Raw genomic sequence first — 17,946 nt, forward strand, 5'->3', positions numbered from 1 at the left:
CAAAAGACATTTTAAAACCAAATATAAACCAATGACATTTTGTTCATTTCATATAATCCCGTGGATGCTTCCAGGAACGGAAGAGACACGGGCAACGGATAATTTTTTAAGCTTGTGGCCTGCATGATCTCACTCAGTGGCGGCTCTACAGCTTTGAAAAAAAAGCAACTGCCTTAGGCCCCAAAATTTGAGGGGCCTCATTTTTTAAAAATACAGTAGGTTATACATATTTTTTTAAAAAAATATCGCGTATAATTTGTAGAAAATATAATTTTTTCATAAAAGAGCAAGGAAGTAATAGAAGTTTGACAAATTATGAGTATTATGTCTCAAGAAAGATTAAATAATTGGTTATAATAAACTTCATAAAAAATATATATTCGAATTTAAGGCCTCCATTCGAATTTTGCTTTAGGCCACCGATTTATTAGAGCCGTCCATGAATTCTCACTGCACACGATAGGAACATCATTGAAAATGATATTCATGTTTCGTATTACTCCCTTCGTCTCAAATTATTTGTTATTTTAGAAATTCAAAATAAAATCATTTTGAGCAGGCGTTTACATATTCACATAATTCACTAATGTTCTGATATTATTAGAGAATCAAATTTCAATAAATTTCTTTATTCATATGTCCTTGTACATTGTTGTTCCACAACTCAAACTTGATTTTCTGCATCAACTACTTAAGAACATAAAGAACATGAACATAACAAAAATCATTCTCCCTCAAAAGTGTACATTATATTTGCCTCTTCATCTTTTCGGTTTTCTCGCTAAGCAGGTCAAGGCGCTGTTGCTGCTTTAAGCCTAGAACTGACTGCTTCCCATGACACCAGCTCCTCCATAAAGAGAGATATGTAGTCAGGTCGCCGATTCTACAAGCAAAAGATAGTTAAGAGACTTTGAATATATGTCTCGACGAAACATTTTATACATCAAAGAAAGTATTTAAGTAGTTTCATCAGGCAAGGCTTACCTGAAAGTCCAGATAGTAGGCATGCTGCAGTATCAAACACAAAAAGTAAAAGAATGAGACTTGGCTTCCTAAATCATTTTTGTTCCGAAAGAAGAGAGGAAAAAAAAACAACAAATTTTAGACAAGTGAGTGTGTTCTGCTTACCTCCCAAACGTCGATGGTGAGGAGTGGCTGCAACGAAAAACACAGTTGTGAGATTTCTATTACGATATAAACTGCTATGCTATGTAAGATAAAATCCCATGAATAAAAGAAATAGAGAAGCATGCGTTTTACTCACTGTGTAACCCAAAACAAGAGGATTTTCAGCATTAGGAGTTTTCACCAAAGCAAGCTTTTTGTCTTCAGGTTTGTCTACGAAGCAACAAATGATCACTTTTCAGTCATTTTGCTCAATTATAACAAAATGGTTGAACAGAACAAGGCAGATAATTTCTCACATGCAAGCCAGGCCCAACCGGAGCCAAATTGTGTTGCTGCAGCTGCCTTAAATTCTTTAACAAATGTATCATAGGAACCAAAGTCTCTGTTTATTAGTTCTAATAATTCACCAGATGGCTCTCCTCCTCCGTTGGGCTTCATAGATTCCCAGAAGAACTGATGATTCCAGGCCTGTAATGCAAAAGAAGATATAAAAGGACTCTGCATTACACAGAACAAAATAGCGAAAAGTGTTAATTTACCTGAGCAGCATTGTTGAATGCTGGAAGGGGAGCACCTTTGTTATATGTAACAAGTATTATATCTTCTAGTGTCTTTCCATCTAATTCTGTTCCTTCTATTTGCTTGTTTAAGTTGTCGACATACGCCCTGTGATGCTTCCCCCAGTGGAATTCAAATGTTCTACTACTCATATGAGGCTCCAAAGCATCCTATAACATATTCAAAGTTCAAATCAAATAAAGAAAAAAAGAGTCCGAGGGAGAGAAAGGGAGCTATGGGGAGTAGACATTAGACTAATTAATTTGCAGAATTTTCCATTCTTCTACAAATCATATACTAGTAATTAACAATGACATGATTATTTCAAGACAAAAAACTAATTATAACTACAGCAACTACTACTACTATGCTTCAAATTTCAATCCCTAACTATTCAAGAGTCAATTATTATATCAAAAATTTTTGTATCCAATTTTCATTCAAGTATTCAAACAATTGAGTCAAAACTCAGCGGCGTAAAAAAACACTAGGTGATTCTTTCCATCTATCCTAGACTTGCTGGACAGAGTTACCTGCTAGCTATTGCCGGTGGGAGATGACAGATATCCGTAAAATTAGTAGAGGTGCATGAAAACAGACCCAGACACATCATTAAAAAAATACACATAAAAATTACCACTGGATAAGGAGGAGGGTTGAGGTCAAATTTAGCTGTTATTGTAGCAGAGCCGGTTTTTCTTCCAAACTGTTTCTGCAACTAATACATAAAAATCAGAAGAAAGCTCCAACAGATAGTGATACCTAATTTAGGAACATAAAAATTAAAAAAAGAAGGCAAGAACTACCTTTTGGGTTCTCCATTGAAAGCTTTTAGATGATCCATTAAGTCCTGTAATATTATTCAAACAAGGTAATTTTGTGTCCCAAAATGAAAAAAAGAAAAGAAAAACTAGTAGAGTAAAAAGTTAACCTTGAGGAGGAAGGAAAGCAGATGTGAGTGAATTAGCAGAGGCAGTGGCGGCCATGAGTTGTGATTTGCGTAAAAAAGGTTACAGAAAGTTGGAGAAAAAAGCAGTGTGGAGTTTTCTAGACTAGCAATGCCCTTTTGTTGATGTAATTGTTGGATGTTTTCATAGTGACTGCGACTGCCATTTCATTCTGGTACTACCAAGTGTGTAGTACACACTCTACTCTATGTAGTACACTTTAACCAACCCTATTAGAGATAGAGAATACGCGAGAGTTAATTAATTTTCTTTTATATGTAAAATATTTGAAGTTGTTAATTATATCGTTGTTATGAGGCCAATTTAAATAACCAAGTATATAATAAAGTTTTCTTTTTAATCGTCAAAATCTGTAAATATTCATGAATAGCTATGGTTTTACTTCTTAAAATTATAGCAAGTGAAATAGAATTATAGTTTATTTTGTTAAGGACAAGTGTAATAAACAAATAAGTAATCGAGTGGATATATGCTTTTCAGAAACTGAAGAGACACAAGCTATGGTCCCTGTATAATTTTTTAAGCTTGTGGCCTGCACGATCTCACTGCATACCACAAGAACAACATTGAGAATAACATGGTACGTAGTTTCTGTAAATTATTACTTTCAAATTATTTATTGTTTTAGAAGTTCAGAATAAAAGCAATTTTCCTTTTTCATTTTTTATATCTTTAGAAGTAATTATTTTGAAGACTATAAAACACTTTTAGGACATCTCCAACTCAAATATCAAATTTTACATCAAATTTGGTGTTAGCACTATTTTTCTTTCTCTTCATTATTATTATATTATTTCTTATTTCATTTATATTTTCTTATTTCATAAAACAAATTCTTTTTAAAACATTCGCCATATATAGTTCATATTATTTCCTTTTATAATCGTTTAATATAAAATTATTTTGTACCATAATTTTTTAAATAATATAAATTGCTAGCAAATATTATACATTATACATAATAATGGATAATACATATATAAGTGAAATCATTAATGAAATACAATTAAATAAACATTACATAATTGAAAAAAATATTTTAAATTCTACCCGCAGCCACTACCCTTTGGGTGCGCACAGGGTAAAACCTCCGCTCCTATACAATAGCTCGCAAACTATATAGGAGAGGTAACCCACACTAGGCAAGCCCGGTGCGACGAGCTCGACCCAGAAGGCAAACCCCTTACTTTCGCTGGCAAGGGGTTTCGAACTTGAGTCCTCCAACATGGAAGTCCCAAGCCCAAACCACTGGGCCACCCTTTGTGAAGGTTAATTGTAGTTATATCCAATTATAATTTATAGTAGAATTAACATAAATTTAATTTTAAAAAAAAGTCATATTTAGAAAAATTAATTTATAAAAAAGCTAAATTTTATATCTAAAATTAATATTTTAAAAATATTACATAAAGAATAATTAAATATACAAGAGATTTAATTATAACATACAATTTATATAATGTTTAATTAAAAGTTTGTATGATGAAATAATATTAAAATATTTAAAAAAAGTGAATTGGTGTGATGAATACTGTTACATCAAATTTGGTGTAACACTATTCACACACCAAATTTGATGTGAAAATTGATGTGGGTTGAAGATCAAAACATCAAATTTTTAAATTTGCTATAAAATTTGATGTTGGATTGGAGATGATATTATAAGATGGCAATATATGGACCGTGATTATGTTCCAACTCAACTTTCGTCATATGATACCTTTCCATTAATTGACGGTTAACAATAATATGAGCTTGACACTTTATTTGAGTTTAAGAAATATTTTAGCTTGATATTTTCGTTGATCATCCCTGCGAATACACTCCATGAATTTGGCGGACCCACATTGATGGTTCCGGGTAGGGATGTCAAATGGATGGGTTGGGTTGAAATTGGAGATATTAAAATGGGTTGAAATAGAAATTGAGTTGGGTTTTTCCCCGCCCAAGTTTAGTTTGGACTCAAATGGGTTGGGTTCAAATGGGCTTAAAAAACGGGTTGGGTCTTGACCCGTCCAATTTGACCCGATTAATCTCAATAATTTTAACATAGTGATATTTAACTTTTATAATCACAATGCGAATTTCAGCCCAAGATTTTTTTTAAAAAAGTAACAAATGGATTCCTAGATAAATCCTAAAAGATGTTAAATAGATAATAATTCATACCTTTAATATAAGAACATATCTTAGTACAGAGTTTTAAAACAGGTTGAAATTGGAGATTGAATTGGGCTCAATTGAGGATTCTCTTAAAATTGGTTAGGCTTGAATGAGTTGAGATTGAACCCAATTCAAATTATCTTGAGCCCAACCCTTAAAATTCTGGGCGGGTTGGGGGGTTACCTATGTTTGAGTTCATTTTTGACACCCCTAGTTTCGGGTGTTTGAGCTCCCATTAATCTCATATCGAATTATATATATTTATATAAAATTTTTAATGAATGATAGAAAATTAAATAGTGAGCAGCCAGACAATTATAAGCAGTTGCGTGGTTGTTTGTGGGTGCTCAAAGTTGTACATTGTATCTTCTGTGGCTATTTTTTAAATTTTGCAGACCAACTCTTCTTGGAGCACCCACAACTAGGGGTGTGTATCTGTCAGTTTGGTTCGGTTTTAAGTATTATCGATTCGGTTTATCGGTCTTCGATTTTTAAATATGCTAAATCGATAACTAAACTAATAATATATTTGTTATCGATTTTCAATTTTTAAATATGCTAAACCGATAACTAAACCAATAAGATATTTGTTATCGGTTTTTGGTTTATTGGTTTTTGTTCTTTAACAGTTCGGTTTTCAGTTTAACCAATAACAAAATATTTTCAAAACAAATATATGACTTGTCCAACAATTTGACGCGAAATAAAAAAGATAGAAATCAAATTACTGATTGAGTGCAAAAATTCTACTTAGTATAGTAAAAGTATAACAAATACTCACAATTCACAATCCTAGTTCTTGTCTAACCTTTGCCGTCGTCGTTGCAAACCCTAGCCATCTTCGTTTTCAGTTCCTTAAGTTTTGACGTTGTGAACCTAAAGACTAAAGTAATACTAAAATCTAAAAGGTAAATGCAGATAGCAAAGTTAAGTAGTTTTAATTGTGTAGGATCCTTATAGTTATAGTCTAATATAATGATTATATTTAAAATATTTTGTTTGATATTTATGTATGACTAAAAATTAAAATAGTAAATTAATATATTCTTAATGGGTTATCGATTAACTCAATAACCCAATATTAAAAAATCAATATCAAATCGATAACCCAATAATTTTTTTTTATAAAATCATTAAATAACCATTAACCCAATAATGCAATAACAATAAACCAACAATACTTTTTTTGGTTTGATTTATTGATCGATTTGATTTTTGCACACCTCTATCCACAACCTTAAATTCCTAGATCCAACACTGCCATAAAGTATGTAGTCTTCTGTGATAGCACATAACTTAGTTAGAAACTAGATATACGTACATGCCAAGACAATTACTGTCATGTATTACTACATGCATATATCATCTCAACAACAACTACAAAATTGTTACAAATATATTATACTTTTAACAATTTAATTTATTTGAAATCATCAACTTATAAGGTTATTGATAAACTCGAGAGACAAAATTAATTAATGGGAAACAAAACTACATTTTTTCCAAAGATTGTCACTATTTATCCAGACTGCAGTTTTGTTCACTCCCTTCATCTCAGGACTATCAATAGTAGACTCAATGATAGTGTGATGGCATTTCTTCCCCAATGTCAAAAGTTGGGCACAACACTCGTCCACATCGGTGTACTTGCCATTATCGAAGATCTTGTTGAATATGATCACCCCACAATCATCTGAAATATTTTGCAAACATTCCTTCACTTCTACGTGAAATTCAGGGTGTGACTCGGGTGATAATGTTGGTTTATAGTCAGGATTTGAATATAGTGGAGAATTAAGTAAATCTTTAGCATAGTCGTTGATATCGTCATATATGTCTAAACCATATGAATCTTCGATGGCTAGTCCTATTGGTGTCACAATAAGAAAAAACAAGGAAATTAATGCAACAATTGCAAGAATATCATCTACAAGTCTTATCAACTTTGTCATATTGATGTCTTTGAGAAATATTGGAATGGAATAGAGATGAAATGGTTAATTAATTTGTGAGTACATTTAATAAACAAGGAGTTGAAGGATTAAAAAAATAGTAACGTCAAAGTTGGTAATTTTTTAAGACTATAAGAGATGAATGAATGTCTCATTAATTAATTTTCACATAATTTCCCTTCACTCTTTAAATGAATTTAGACATCTTTTAGAAATAATGTAAAATAATAAAGGCTAGCTATGTTCATCTGTGTTAGGCTATAGCATGAGTTTGACGGTTTTGAACTCTAGATATAATAATTAAAATGAACTGCAATAAATAAACTAAATAAAGATATATTTTGGTTTCGAACTCTAGATATAATTAAAATGAATTGTAATAAATAAACTAAACAAAGCTATATATAAATAACAGAAAAGGATAAAAAAATATTCTCAAACTAATTCGAAATAGCTTATATTTACTTTTTATTGATTTTTGGTTTAAAAAATATCTTTTTTATCTATTTTTGGACCATAAATACCCTTATGACTAACTAATGTCCACATAAACTATTTAGATCGCAGACATCACAGTTCACTATGGCAAAAAAGGGAGCAAAATTGCTCTCGAACATTACATTTTCCTTAAAGATCACCAGAGTGCAACTTCCTCACTCCGTTTACACACTAATACACACACACACACACATACATATATATATATATATATATATATATATATATATATTAAAATAAAAAAAAAGTTACCTATAAACTATATTCAACAAGTAAAAATAACCTACCATAATAGTGTATAATTTTCTTATGCTTCTGATTGGTTACTGAAGTTTAAAGTGAAAAGTAGCAAAAAAAGAAATTCAAATGTCTAGCGGTAATAAATATACACAATAATCGAGAGGGTTAAAGCCTTTTACCTCTTATAAAAAAGAGTATTTTTTACTATCAAAATGTTTTTTAGCGGTAATAAATAGAGAGAGGGCTAAAACCTTTACCTGCATTAGTTATTTGTCATTAGATTCAATGCCGCTAAAGGCTGTATGGACATTTACAAAGACACTAATTGCCCCTAAAAATATATTTTTACTGACAATTAAGCTATTAATTTATTGCCACTAAAAAATATTTTTGGTTAGTAATTTTCCTCCAAACAAGAAAATACTTGGACGGAGGTTCAATAACACAACTACTAATAATTTGCCTATAAACTCTCGAACACAAATCAATATGATTATTCATATATTTATACGATCTAGGCTCTAGCAATAAGAGTTGTTATAACTCTAATTCTATAGCATCCAAAAGTTCACTCTTGATATACAAAAAACTCATATTCAAATAATTCTAAGTTTGAATTAATCAAAGATTACTACATCTTTATTCTTAATTATATATAATCTTATTATAACTTCTCAAATTATTAATCCTTAAAACCCAAAACTCACAAATGAAAACCCAAACACATGAACAAATGGTAGTAATTATCATATTCTCTAAGATGATCATGAGGTGTTATTTAATTTTATGTATTAAAAAGTTAAAGATAAAAATTAAGTTAACTTTATTTGCAATTTTTGGTATGTTTTCAAGAGATCGAAATCCCCCCCCCAAATAAAATAAAATAAAATAACCGTATAATTGATATTAAGTAATTTATTTTATTTGTTTTCTCTTCTTTATTTATTTGTTGTTCTTATAACAAATTAATTGAGTTCAACTCAAACGGTGGTTTCTGCTTATTCGTCCACTCACAATCATGTCCAACGATATTTGAAGAAGGTACTAATTAAAAGAAACCTTTTTCTCCTCAAATTCAAATTTCACGAAAATAAAGGATATACATTTATAATTTGAAAATAATTTTAAGACGTTAGTGCTCTGCGATGACAAGAAATATTAGTCCAATAGGTTATCATTCATCAATTCACACTTATATTTTCCTCCTACGATTTTCATCACATACATACTTCATATTATTTATATCATTTTAAAATATTAATTCTACTGATTAGTATGAGATACACGTATAACACACGTATTCAAGAACTAATATTATTAAAAGTTGAAAACCTCAAAGTAAAAATTGAATTACTAAAATGTCCTTACATTTATATTTATGATGTTTTTTGTCTTTTTTTCCCTCTTATTTTGCCTTTTAAAACATTTGCTGATATTCATTTCTCAATTAAAAAACATTTTTAAGAAAACAAAGTCTTACAGTTTTCTAACCCTTTCATTTGTTAAGAGTTTTTTTTTTCTGTAACTCCTGCCTTTTTATTTTTCCCTATACTAAATGAAGAAGTGATTCAATTCCATTTAGTAGAGAGAAAAATAGTTCGACCACTTTTTTCTTTTACAATTTGTACCAAAACAAGTGAAAGGTCTACTTCATATGAATAAATGCACACATCCTAATTTTCGAGTTAGGAGTAAAAAGTTGTCTGGAATTAAATATGTTGATGTGGTTTAATTATTGGTTAGTCCTCTGTTTTAACTTTCAAGAAATTGAAAGGAGGGAGAACTCCATTAATAATCCTTTAGCATACTTTATGCATTTACATTTTGAGAAAACTATAACTCAACTAGAAGTTAATTTTTGTAAAAGACTGGGCATGCCCAATCTTGAAACTTTTGAAGAGGATAGGCATTTCATAACTCTAGTAACATGTGTTTCGTTATTGGTTATTAATATACGTGGTAGGCGTCATGCCTCATCCATCCTGAAGGTGAATTTAACTTTTTTTAAAAAGCGTTACTATTTTTTATTTTTTTTTGAGTTCAATATATTTTAGTGTTTAGTCTAGCTATTTAGTCTCTAATATTACAACGTCAGAAAATGAATTAGGGTGTTAGTTATAACTTTGAAAAGATAAACCTCACATCTATATGTTATTAGGTTTTTGATATTCAATTATAATATATTTTCTCGTATTGAGCACAAGGCATGATTGTTCGATGGAAAACTTCTCCATTATTTAGCATTTTCATCTCCAAAATTTTTGTGTGTTTATGCTTTTGAAATGAGCTTATTTCCGTAAATAATTACCATGTCCACTTGTAGAAGTGTTTTTTAAGTGAAGAAATTTCGATTCTTGACCACTTACAAAGTGAAAAAAAAGAAGAAAGGTTTTTCAAATCTCTTATATCTAGCTTCTAATTTAAAGATTTAGAAAATTAACAGAAAATTTATAAACTACGTGGATGCAAAAGTTATCAAATTAAAATAAAAACCAAATCAAACAAACCAAACTGTTTTCTATTTCAAAACACAATATCTATGTTTTGATACCATACAAGAACTATTAAAGTTGCATTAATAATAGGCATATGCAACATAATTTATATTCTTGCTTGCTTGCTTGAATTGGTGCAAGTTGTTCATTCTACTAAGTTTTTAATATATAAACTAGTATAACATAATTCCTGTTGCAGCTGTTGGACACCTGCAACTACCTCTCCACTGTGATCCAATCTGTTTCCTCAAATCTTCCATCCCCTACTGGTTCCTACAAATTTAATTTAGAGAATATGTAGGGCATACATATATTAATTATATGATGAAGGTATGAAATGAGTTTAAATGAAGAAGTGCGGATTTCACATCAGTCTATAAGTTATTGTATAGATTTACTAATATGAATATGAAGATTAATCGTTACCTGCAGCAGCCATATCCTCTGCGTTGACCGAAGCCATCTAGAAATCATAATGTTAATAGTTACTTTTCATACTAGATGTTCGAAAAACAGTTGAGTATTCTTTCAAATATGACACAATAAAAAAATGTCTTACCGCGACATTTTCATTTCTCTGGAGAAATTCCTGGTTAGCCAAGAGTTTTGCCTGGTTAGAAGAGTATAAAACATGATCATGCCGGTCTTAATTCAACCAACAAATTAAATTGGTACCATTTTGTGTATGTGTGTGTGTATTGGGATGTAAGTTTATTCGGAGTCTTTAGCCCTAATAAAAATACAAGTAAAAAATGCATTTGCCTTGAGATATATATGCTCACTTTGGATCGTTGAATCCGTTCCATAGCACCCAGAAGATACTGATTATATGCATCAGCTTCTTCAACTGTGTTGATATTCTCCACTTGTGGCTCGTAAGAACTGCCCGATCCAAGGGAACAAATCGTTATAAAAGATCGACGACATTTTTTAGAATATCCAAAAATAGAGTGAAGAACTCTTCAACCTTATTTTCTCCTGTGCTTCACTTAGTGTTTGTTTGACCTCATTAAGCTTCTCCATATGAGCCTATTATGAAAATATATTAAAAAATTATCAAGTTACGAGTTTTTAGTAATAATAAATATAGGCTTATAATTACTGACTGAAGCACTAGTGTGGAAACATCAAACCTTACCTCGACACTAAAGCACGTTGTCCAATCATCAGCATCATAAAAAAATACCCAACAAAATTATTCAATCACGTAGAAAAGTACCTCACAAAAAAAGAAATAAATCAAAAGAAAAGAACTCGAGAAAAGTTGAGTGTCTGTCATACATAGCAATCTTTTCAATCATTTTTCTTTCAGATTTTGATTTCGCGAGACTCTGCATCAAATGCTGCAAAATAAAAGTCATCAGATGAAACTCCAACGATCAGTAAAAGATGTGTAAAATTTAGTACCTCTTCATCTGGATTTGGAGTGGATCTTCAACAACAACAACAAAAAAAAAAAAAACATTTGAGTTAGTCAGTCTAATTCATGAATTTGACATATTGAAATAAACATACCGTCGATTCAGTTCATCAGGCTGCTTCATTGCATTGATCATGATATCCTCAAAACTGAGCAATCAAAAGAAATCACATCACATTTTGTATCATAGAAACATAAAAGATCATTCTAGAAATTTCATTAACCTTTCTCCGCTAGAATAGGTGGTCACTTCACCAGTTGGAGAAAACATTAGCAGTGCAATATCTGTATCACATAAAACCCCCAACTCATTTGACTTCTTAACAATGCTACCCTTGCGCTTTGAGTAAAACTGTTCACGGGCACCTGGATCCTCAATTTTCTTCATTACAATCTTATTGCGACCCATGAAATGAAATGATGCAAACTAGAATTGGAAGTTAGATTCAATGTTATTCTTCAATGAACTCAGAAATATATAGATCAACAAAAAGAAAAAGGAAAAAAATAGCTCAAAGAATTTAATGCAATAACATGCCATTTTTAAGTTAAAGCAGTTAATATGTTACAATCTAATAGACAATCAGATAATTTTTTTTTTTAGAAGAAAACGACTTTCAGTGCTAATCTTTAGTCAAAAATAGTGTTTTTTTACATATCCACACAATTAATGAACAGAAATCTGTGGGCGGTAACTTGTCGAGTGGAAAACAACAATAACTCCTAAGCTCCTTCTTTCACATAATGATATTAGACTAGTCTTATTTATCACTTTTCCTAAAATTTTAAAGGCAATTTGATATAATTTTAGTGTATAGAAGAATTTATATTTTGATATCTCAAATAAGTACAAGGTGTATGGGAAAATTACATTTAACAGAACTAAAATAATACTCCCTCTGTACTAATTTATGTGACATTTTTCGTTTTTCGAGAGTTAAATAGTTTAAGTTTGATCGAGAATTTATATATGAAATCTACAAATTTTTTGAAGTGAAATTTATATATTTATAAGCTACTTGTTTTTCGACACGTGTGTTGCACGTGATTATCAATTCAGAAAATTTAAGCGAAGATTTGAATAATAAGCTTTGCACAAAATAATATTGCAGATTCTTTTGTGAATGTTCAATGTGGATCATCATATATATATATATATATCTTATTCACACGAACCTATGAAGATGGTCAATGAAAAATTTTATTAGTTAAATGCAATAATGTATATATTTATTCCAATTTGATGAGGTTCAATCATGTAATTAGTCGTATCTTATTAATATTACCTTATAGACAATATTTGTTGTGTATTTTTCTTGTCATCTAACCAGATGTGTTGTGCACGGGTATTCCACTTAATCTATTTAGATGTCATATGAATATGTGGAGAACAACTACATTTTATTTCTTAGAACTATTTATGTATATTAATTTTTATTTTATAAGTTATAACATAATAGATGACGTTCTTTTTGTTGTCTCTCATATTTGACTTCTCGATTGACTGTGTACATAAATCAAAGACAATTATCTGATTGTCCATAGTTAACTGAGAAAAGTTTCATTTTTTTTACCGAAAAAAGCTAAAAATTAAAATTAAAGAAAATATTCTATCTGTGAAATCATATATATAATAACTTGTTTATCTTACACCCAACAAAGATATAGTTCATATACTTGTAATGAATTTTCAAATTATTCAACCAAGCATGATTTGTCCAAGAAAAAATAACAACACCGTTTTATCACATATATTGGCATGGTATAATAATATGAAATTTCCTTCATTCGAACCCTGAAATACCTGATTCAGTATAGCATTGATATCTAGAAATTGAATACTTATCCGAAATCCCGGCGGCGATTTAGGTTTTTTTTTCCAGGCATGCTGCCGGAAGACGGCCGACCATCGCTAATGGATAGTCTGGCTACTGCCTCTTCATCCAATTTCCCACCCCTTCCAGGTAAAACACAACCCACTCTACACCCACAATTGCCCACATCCCCTCCTAGGAACAGGTATGCTGATATTATTAGAGGTCATGGTGCAAATTACAAAGAAAAAGTTGATGTTGCAGTAGATCCTATTCCTATGAAGAAACCACACCTCATTGATGGTTTACCTACCATTCATTGGCGGCAAAATAAATACAAAGAATGAATATTATTGAGAATTTGCAATATGCTGTGGTTGGAAAATTCTCATATGGAGCTTCTGAGATTAATGAAATAAGAGAACTAATCCCAAAACAATGTGGAATCATTGGGGGATGTCAGATAGGTTATCTGAGAAATAGGCATATTCTAATGAGATTTGACTGTATTGAAGACTACATTAAAGTATTATCTAAAGATTCGTATTACATAATTGCTAAGGATGGTTATGCGTATCAAATGAGGCCTTTTATTTACGATGCCAACTTCAAGGTTAGTGAGGAAACATCACAGGCAACTACGTGGATTTCCTTTCCAGACTTACTTCTAACTTTCTTTGTGAAGGAAGTTTTGTTCTCTCTTGCGTCTGTTGTTGGGAAGCCTCTACAGCTAGATCTTGCTAAAATAAATAAGACTCGTCCAAGTTGTGCTCGAGTGAAGGTCCAATTGGATTTACTTACTGAGAAACCTGAATTTGTGCAGATGCAGTTAGAAAATAATGACAATCAAGAGAATTCAGTTGTTAAAATAAAGATACAATATGATTCATTGCCTGCTTATTGCAAGCAGTGTAAATTACAAGGGCATACAGAAGATGATTGTAGAGTACTACACCCAGAGTTGGTGCAACAACACAATGAGGATAGGCCAAAAGAATCACAACATATTGACAACAAACAACTCTATAAAGGGGCTATAAAAAGTAAATGGAAACCTACTAATAGAACATTTACAAAGAGAACTGGAGAAATTATGAATGTTAAAGTAGTGGAAGTGCAGAGGTCACTAGCAATATCATTCCTTTTAATGTTCTGATTCAGAAAAATCAAAATGAAGAGGAGGCCATAGAGGTAGGAGCTTCAAATAAGATGCAACATGGAGGGGAGCTGATTAATAAGGTGAATTTACCAAAAAGTCAAACCAACAAAAAAGAGGTTGCTTTGGAGGAAGTAGACATGGAAGATGGCGAAATAACTGAGAACAAGGTGGAAGAAGAAGAGGTTGATGATGTTGAGGTTGTGTTGAATACTACAATAAGTGAGACAAATGATGTGAACAAGGAGGAAGAGAGGGATGATGGCGGTGAAATAAATAAGCAGCAGTTGATAATTGTGGACAGTGACTTAGAGCTTGCAGATGATCACATTCCTTTATAGATTATGAAACCAAAAGAAGATTGGCATCCTTCACCGTTACAGGGGTAACATCTAAAAAGTGGTGGAGAGGAGGATCACAACATTCTGACTGTCGTTTGCCCTAAGTCACAGCCTGTCCAGATGTTACATGATATGGTTTCTCATCAAGGTTCTGGGGAACAACAAGTCGCACAATTCATTGAGAATGGTGCAGCAGAAGATAAAGATGAAATAGATTCGTTGCAACCTGATAACAAGCGCCGCAAAGGGTTGACAGGGCAGCTCGACTGGTAAAAAAGGAGATGGTATCGATAACAGAGTGTTTAAAGAGGCAGGATTAACACCTTCAACATCAAGCAAACTCAAAGGTAAAGGTGAAGGTGAAATATTACCTACAAAATCTAATCCAAAGAGAGGGACAAAGAGTGGATCGAAATGATGATGAAGACTTTGTTTTGGAATGTGAGATCAGTCAGATCTCAAAATTCATTCCACAGAATACAAATGTTACACAGACATCATAAGTTTTCTATCATAGCTTTGATGGAGCCTTTTCAAAGAACTAACAACATTCAAAGATTCAAAAGGAGATTGGGAATGAAGTATGCTAATCATAATTGCAACGAAAAGATTTGGGTGTTCATTTCTGATCAAGTCCAGGTAGAGGTTTTGCCAGACTCTAAGCAAATGCTGACTCTTAGTCTGAAGTTTCTGGAAAATAATCAATTTTTTGTTGTTTCTATGGTATATGCAAAGTGTGATGCTGAGGAGAGGTTAAATTTGTGGAATGATATTTACTGCATTAGTAATGATATTAACAATTCACCTTGGCTTATTGGGGGAGGATTTTAATGTCATTATGAGTGAGGTGGAAAAGATTGGGGGTCTGCTTGTATACCCTGATGAATATGAAGACTTTGCTTTTTGTGTAAACTCCTGTGAGCTGGTGGATGTCAATTTCAAAGGAAGTTCTTTTACATGGTGGAATGGAAGGATATATAATCAGTGTATTTTCAAAAGGCTTGATAGGTTCTTTATGAATCAGGCATTTATGGGAAAATTTGGGATAATGGAAGCAGAACATTTAGCAAGAAAATGGTCTGATCATGCTCCTATGTTGCTTAATTGTGGTCAACAGAATCATTATATCAAAAGACCTTTCAGATTTGTCAAATTCTGGACAGAAAAAACAGATTTTCAGCAGATTGTAAAAGAAAGTTGGGTGTTATATGAGGTGGATATGTTTATAAATTGGAAACAAAAAATGAAGAAGACTAAAGCTGCCTTGTCAAACTTGAGTATGTATCTTTTGGAGATATCTTCAAACAATTATCTATTAGGGAGGAGATTGTTAGAATGAAGGAAAAATGATTTAAAGCTGCCCCTATTGCTGATAATAGAGGAATACTACATCAGGCTCATGCAAAATTAAAGAAATATGTGCATTTTGAAGAAGAATATTGGAGACAGAAAGCAAGTATTCAATGGTTTACAGAGGGGAAAAAAATACAAGGTTCTTTCACAGTCTAGTGAAGGGTTGGAGAAAGAGGTTAAATATTAACAGAATTTAGAATATGGGAGGAGTATGGGTGGAAGGAGTGGAACAGGTAGCCGGAGCTGCTCAGGAGTTTTTTCAAAAGCAATTCACATGCCATCATAATGGTGATGATGCCTCTTTATTGAGATATATTCATCCAAGTGTTAATGTAGGGGCCAACAATAAACTGAATGAACAACCTATAAGAGAGGAGGTAAAGAAGACTATGTTTGATCTTAATGGAGACAGTGCAAGTGGCCCTGATGGTTTTTCTAGGTATTTTTATCAGCATTGTTGGGATATTGTTGGTGATGATGTAGTTGCTGCGGTTAGTGCCTTTTTTAAAGGGGACACTCTTACTAAGTCTATTACTCATACTAATTTGGTTCTTCTTCCTAAAAAGGACACAGTTCAGTCCTTCTCAGACATAAGACCAATTAGTCTAAGTAATTTCATTAATAAAGTAATTTCCAGGGTGATGAATGATAGAATTGGGATGGTACTTCCATCTTTAATTTCCCAGAATCAATTAGGTTTTGTGAAGGGGAGGAGTATCACTAAGAATGTTTTATTGGCCCAGGAAATTATAGGTGACATAAGTAAGAGAGGTAATCCAGCAAATATAGTCATCAAGTTGGATATGGCAAAGGCTTATGACAGGGTTGATTGGAGTTTTTTGATAAAGGTGTTGGAAAGAATGGGCTTTGATGCTGGTGTTGTGGATAAATTTTGGAGATTGGTTGCTAACAACTGGTATTCTATCCTACTCAATGGGCAGGCTACTGGTTTTTTCACTTTACTAGGGGGTGAAGCAAGGGGATCCTTTATCTCCTGCTTTATTCATTCAAATTGCTGAAGTGTTGTCAAGAGGTTTAAATGCTTTATTTTGTAATGAGGTCTACAAAGGTTTTAGGCTACCTAAATGGAGTGATCATATAAATCATCTTGCATATGCAGATGATACTATTATCCTTACTTCTGCAGATGGGAAATCTTTAGACTTATTGATGAATGTTTCGAGGGAGTATGAGAAACAGTCAGGGCAGAAGAAGAATACAGAAAATAGCTCCTTTTTTGTATATCATAAGACAACACAAAACCTGATCTCTAGTGTTGAAGAAAAGACTGGTTTTATTAGAGGGAAGTTTCCTATGATGTATTTGGGTTGTCCTATTGGTCATGCTAAAAAGAAAAATATACACTTTTCTAAATTGATGAAGAAGGTTCATAACAAACTTCAGGCATGGAAAGGGAAATTACTATCTTTTGGAGGTAAGGCAGTATTAATTCAAAATATTTTAAATAGCATTCCTATTTATTTCCTGTCTGCTATTATTCCCCCAAGATGTGTCATCTAGACCTGCATAGAGTCTTTGCTAATATTTTTTGGAAGTTTAGAGATGTAGGAAATAACAAGCATTGTATGTCTTGGTCTGAGCTCTGTAAACCTAAGGAAGAAGGTGGAGTATTTAGAACACAGAAGACATTGTGGTCAAATTTTATGTGGAATAAATATTGCAAAAAAGAGAGGCCACAATTGGTTGAATGGAAAAATGGTTCATTAACCTGGAAGTATATGCTAGAAGCTAGAGATTTGATAGACCAAAATATTTGGTGGGAACCTAAAAATGGTCATTCAAGTGTCTGGTATGACAACTGGACACAACTAGGAGCTCTCCACTACATATTGCCTATAG

General features: G+C 32.0%; 2 protein-coding genes across 4 annotated transcripts in view; both read right to left on the minus strand.

The window, feature by feature from the left end:
* Positions 1 to 17,946, minus strand: part of LOC125823778 (superoxide dismutase [Fe], chloroplastic) — a 185,508-nt gene that overhangs the window by 10,337 nt on the left and 157,225 nt on the right. The window contains exons 1-9 of one of the 3 annotated variants that reach the window (XM_049503163.1): positions 2,618 to 2,674; positions 2,493 to 2,536; positions 2,324 to 2,404; positions 1,668 to 1,856; positions 1,425 to 1,596; positions 1,265 to 1,338; positions 1,129 to 1,155; positions 985 to 1,008; positions 617 to 883 (exon numbers count right to left, since the gene is read on the minus strand). In XM_049503163.1, coding sequence (XP_049359120.1) covers positions 791 to 883; positions 985 to 1,008; positions 1,129 to 1,155; positions 1,265 to 1,338; positions 1,425 to 1,596; positions 1,668 to 1,856; positions 2,324 to 2,404; positions 2,493 to 2,536; positions 2,618 to 2,672 — 759 coding nt within the window. In that variant the 5' untranslated portion in view covers positions 2,673 to 2,674 and the 3' untranslated portion in view covers positions 617 to 790. Of the gene's footprint in view, positions 884 to 984; positions 1,009 to 1,128; positions 1,156 to 1,264; positions 1,339 to 1,424; positions 1,597 to 1,667; positions 1,857 to 2,323; positions 2,405 to 2,492; positions 2,537 to 2,617; positions 2,678 to 17,946 lie in introns of those variants that run through there. The other 2 variants (XM_049503165.1, XM_049503164.1) reach the window with 2 other exon arrangements.
* Positions 6,293 to 11,831, minus strand: LOC125823599 (MADS-box protein SOC1-like). The gene is made up of 10 exons (XM_049502948.1): positions 11,647 to 11,831; positions 11,518 to 11,571; positions 11,410 to 11,434; positions 11,284 to 11,345; positions 11,141 to 11,147; positions 10,970 to 11,031; positions 10,785 to 10,884; positions 10,562 to 10,612; positions 10,429 to 10,465; positions 6,293 to 6,684 (listed from the first exon to the last, which is right to left on the minus strand). Exons 1-10 carry the CDS (start codon positions 11,829 to 11,831, stop codon positions 6,293 to 6,295), a joined length of 975 nt encoding a protein of 324 aa, XP_049358905.1.

Source organism: Solanum verrucosum, unplaced genomic scaffold (genome assembly GCF_900185275.1).
Source record: "Solanum verrucosum unplaced genomic scaffold, falcon-dt-bn FXZP01000093.1, whole genome shotgun sequence".
Lineage (NCBI taxonomy): Eukaryota > Viridiplantae > Streptophyta > Magnoliopsida > Solanales > Solanaceae > Solanum > Solanum verrucosum.

What these genes read in the sequence shown, in the direction of transcription:
- LOC125823599 (XM_049502948.1), bottom strand. Translation starts at nt 11,831, where the DNA reads ATGGGTCGCAATAAGATTGTAATGAAGAAAATTGAGGATCCAGGTGCC. An exon ending in AACGGATTCAACGATCCAAA is followed by an intron (nt 10,613 to 10,784) that starts GTGAGCATATAT and finishes TCTTCTAACCAG; the next exon opens with GCAAAACTCTTGGCTAACCA. An exon ending in AGAGGATATGGCTGCTGCAG is followed by an intron (nt 6,685 to 10,428) that starts GTAACGATTAAT and finishes TGACACCAATAG; the next exon opens with GACTAGCCATCGAAGATTCA.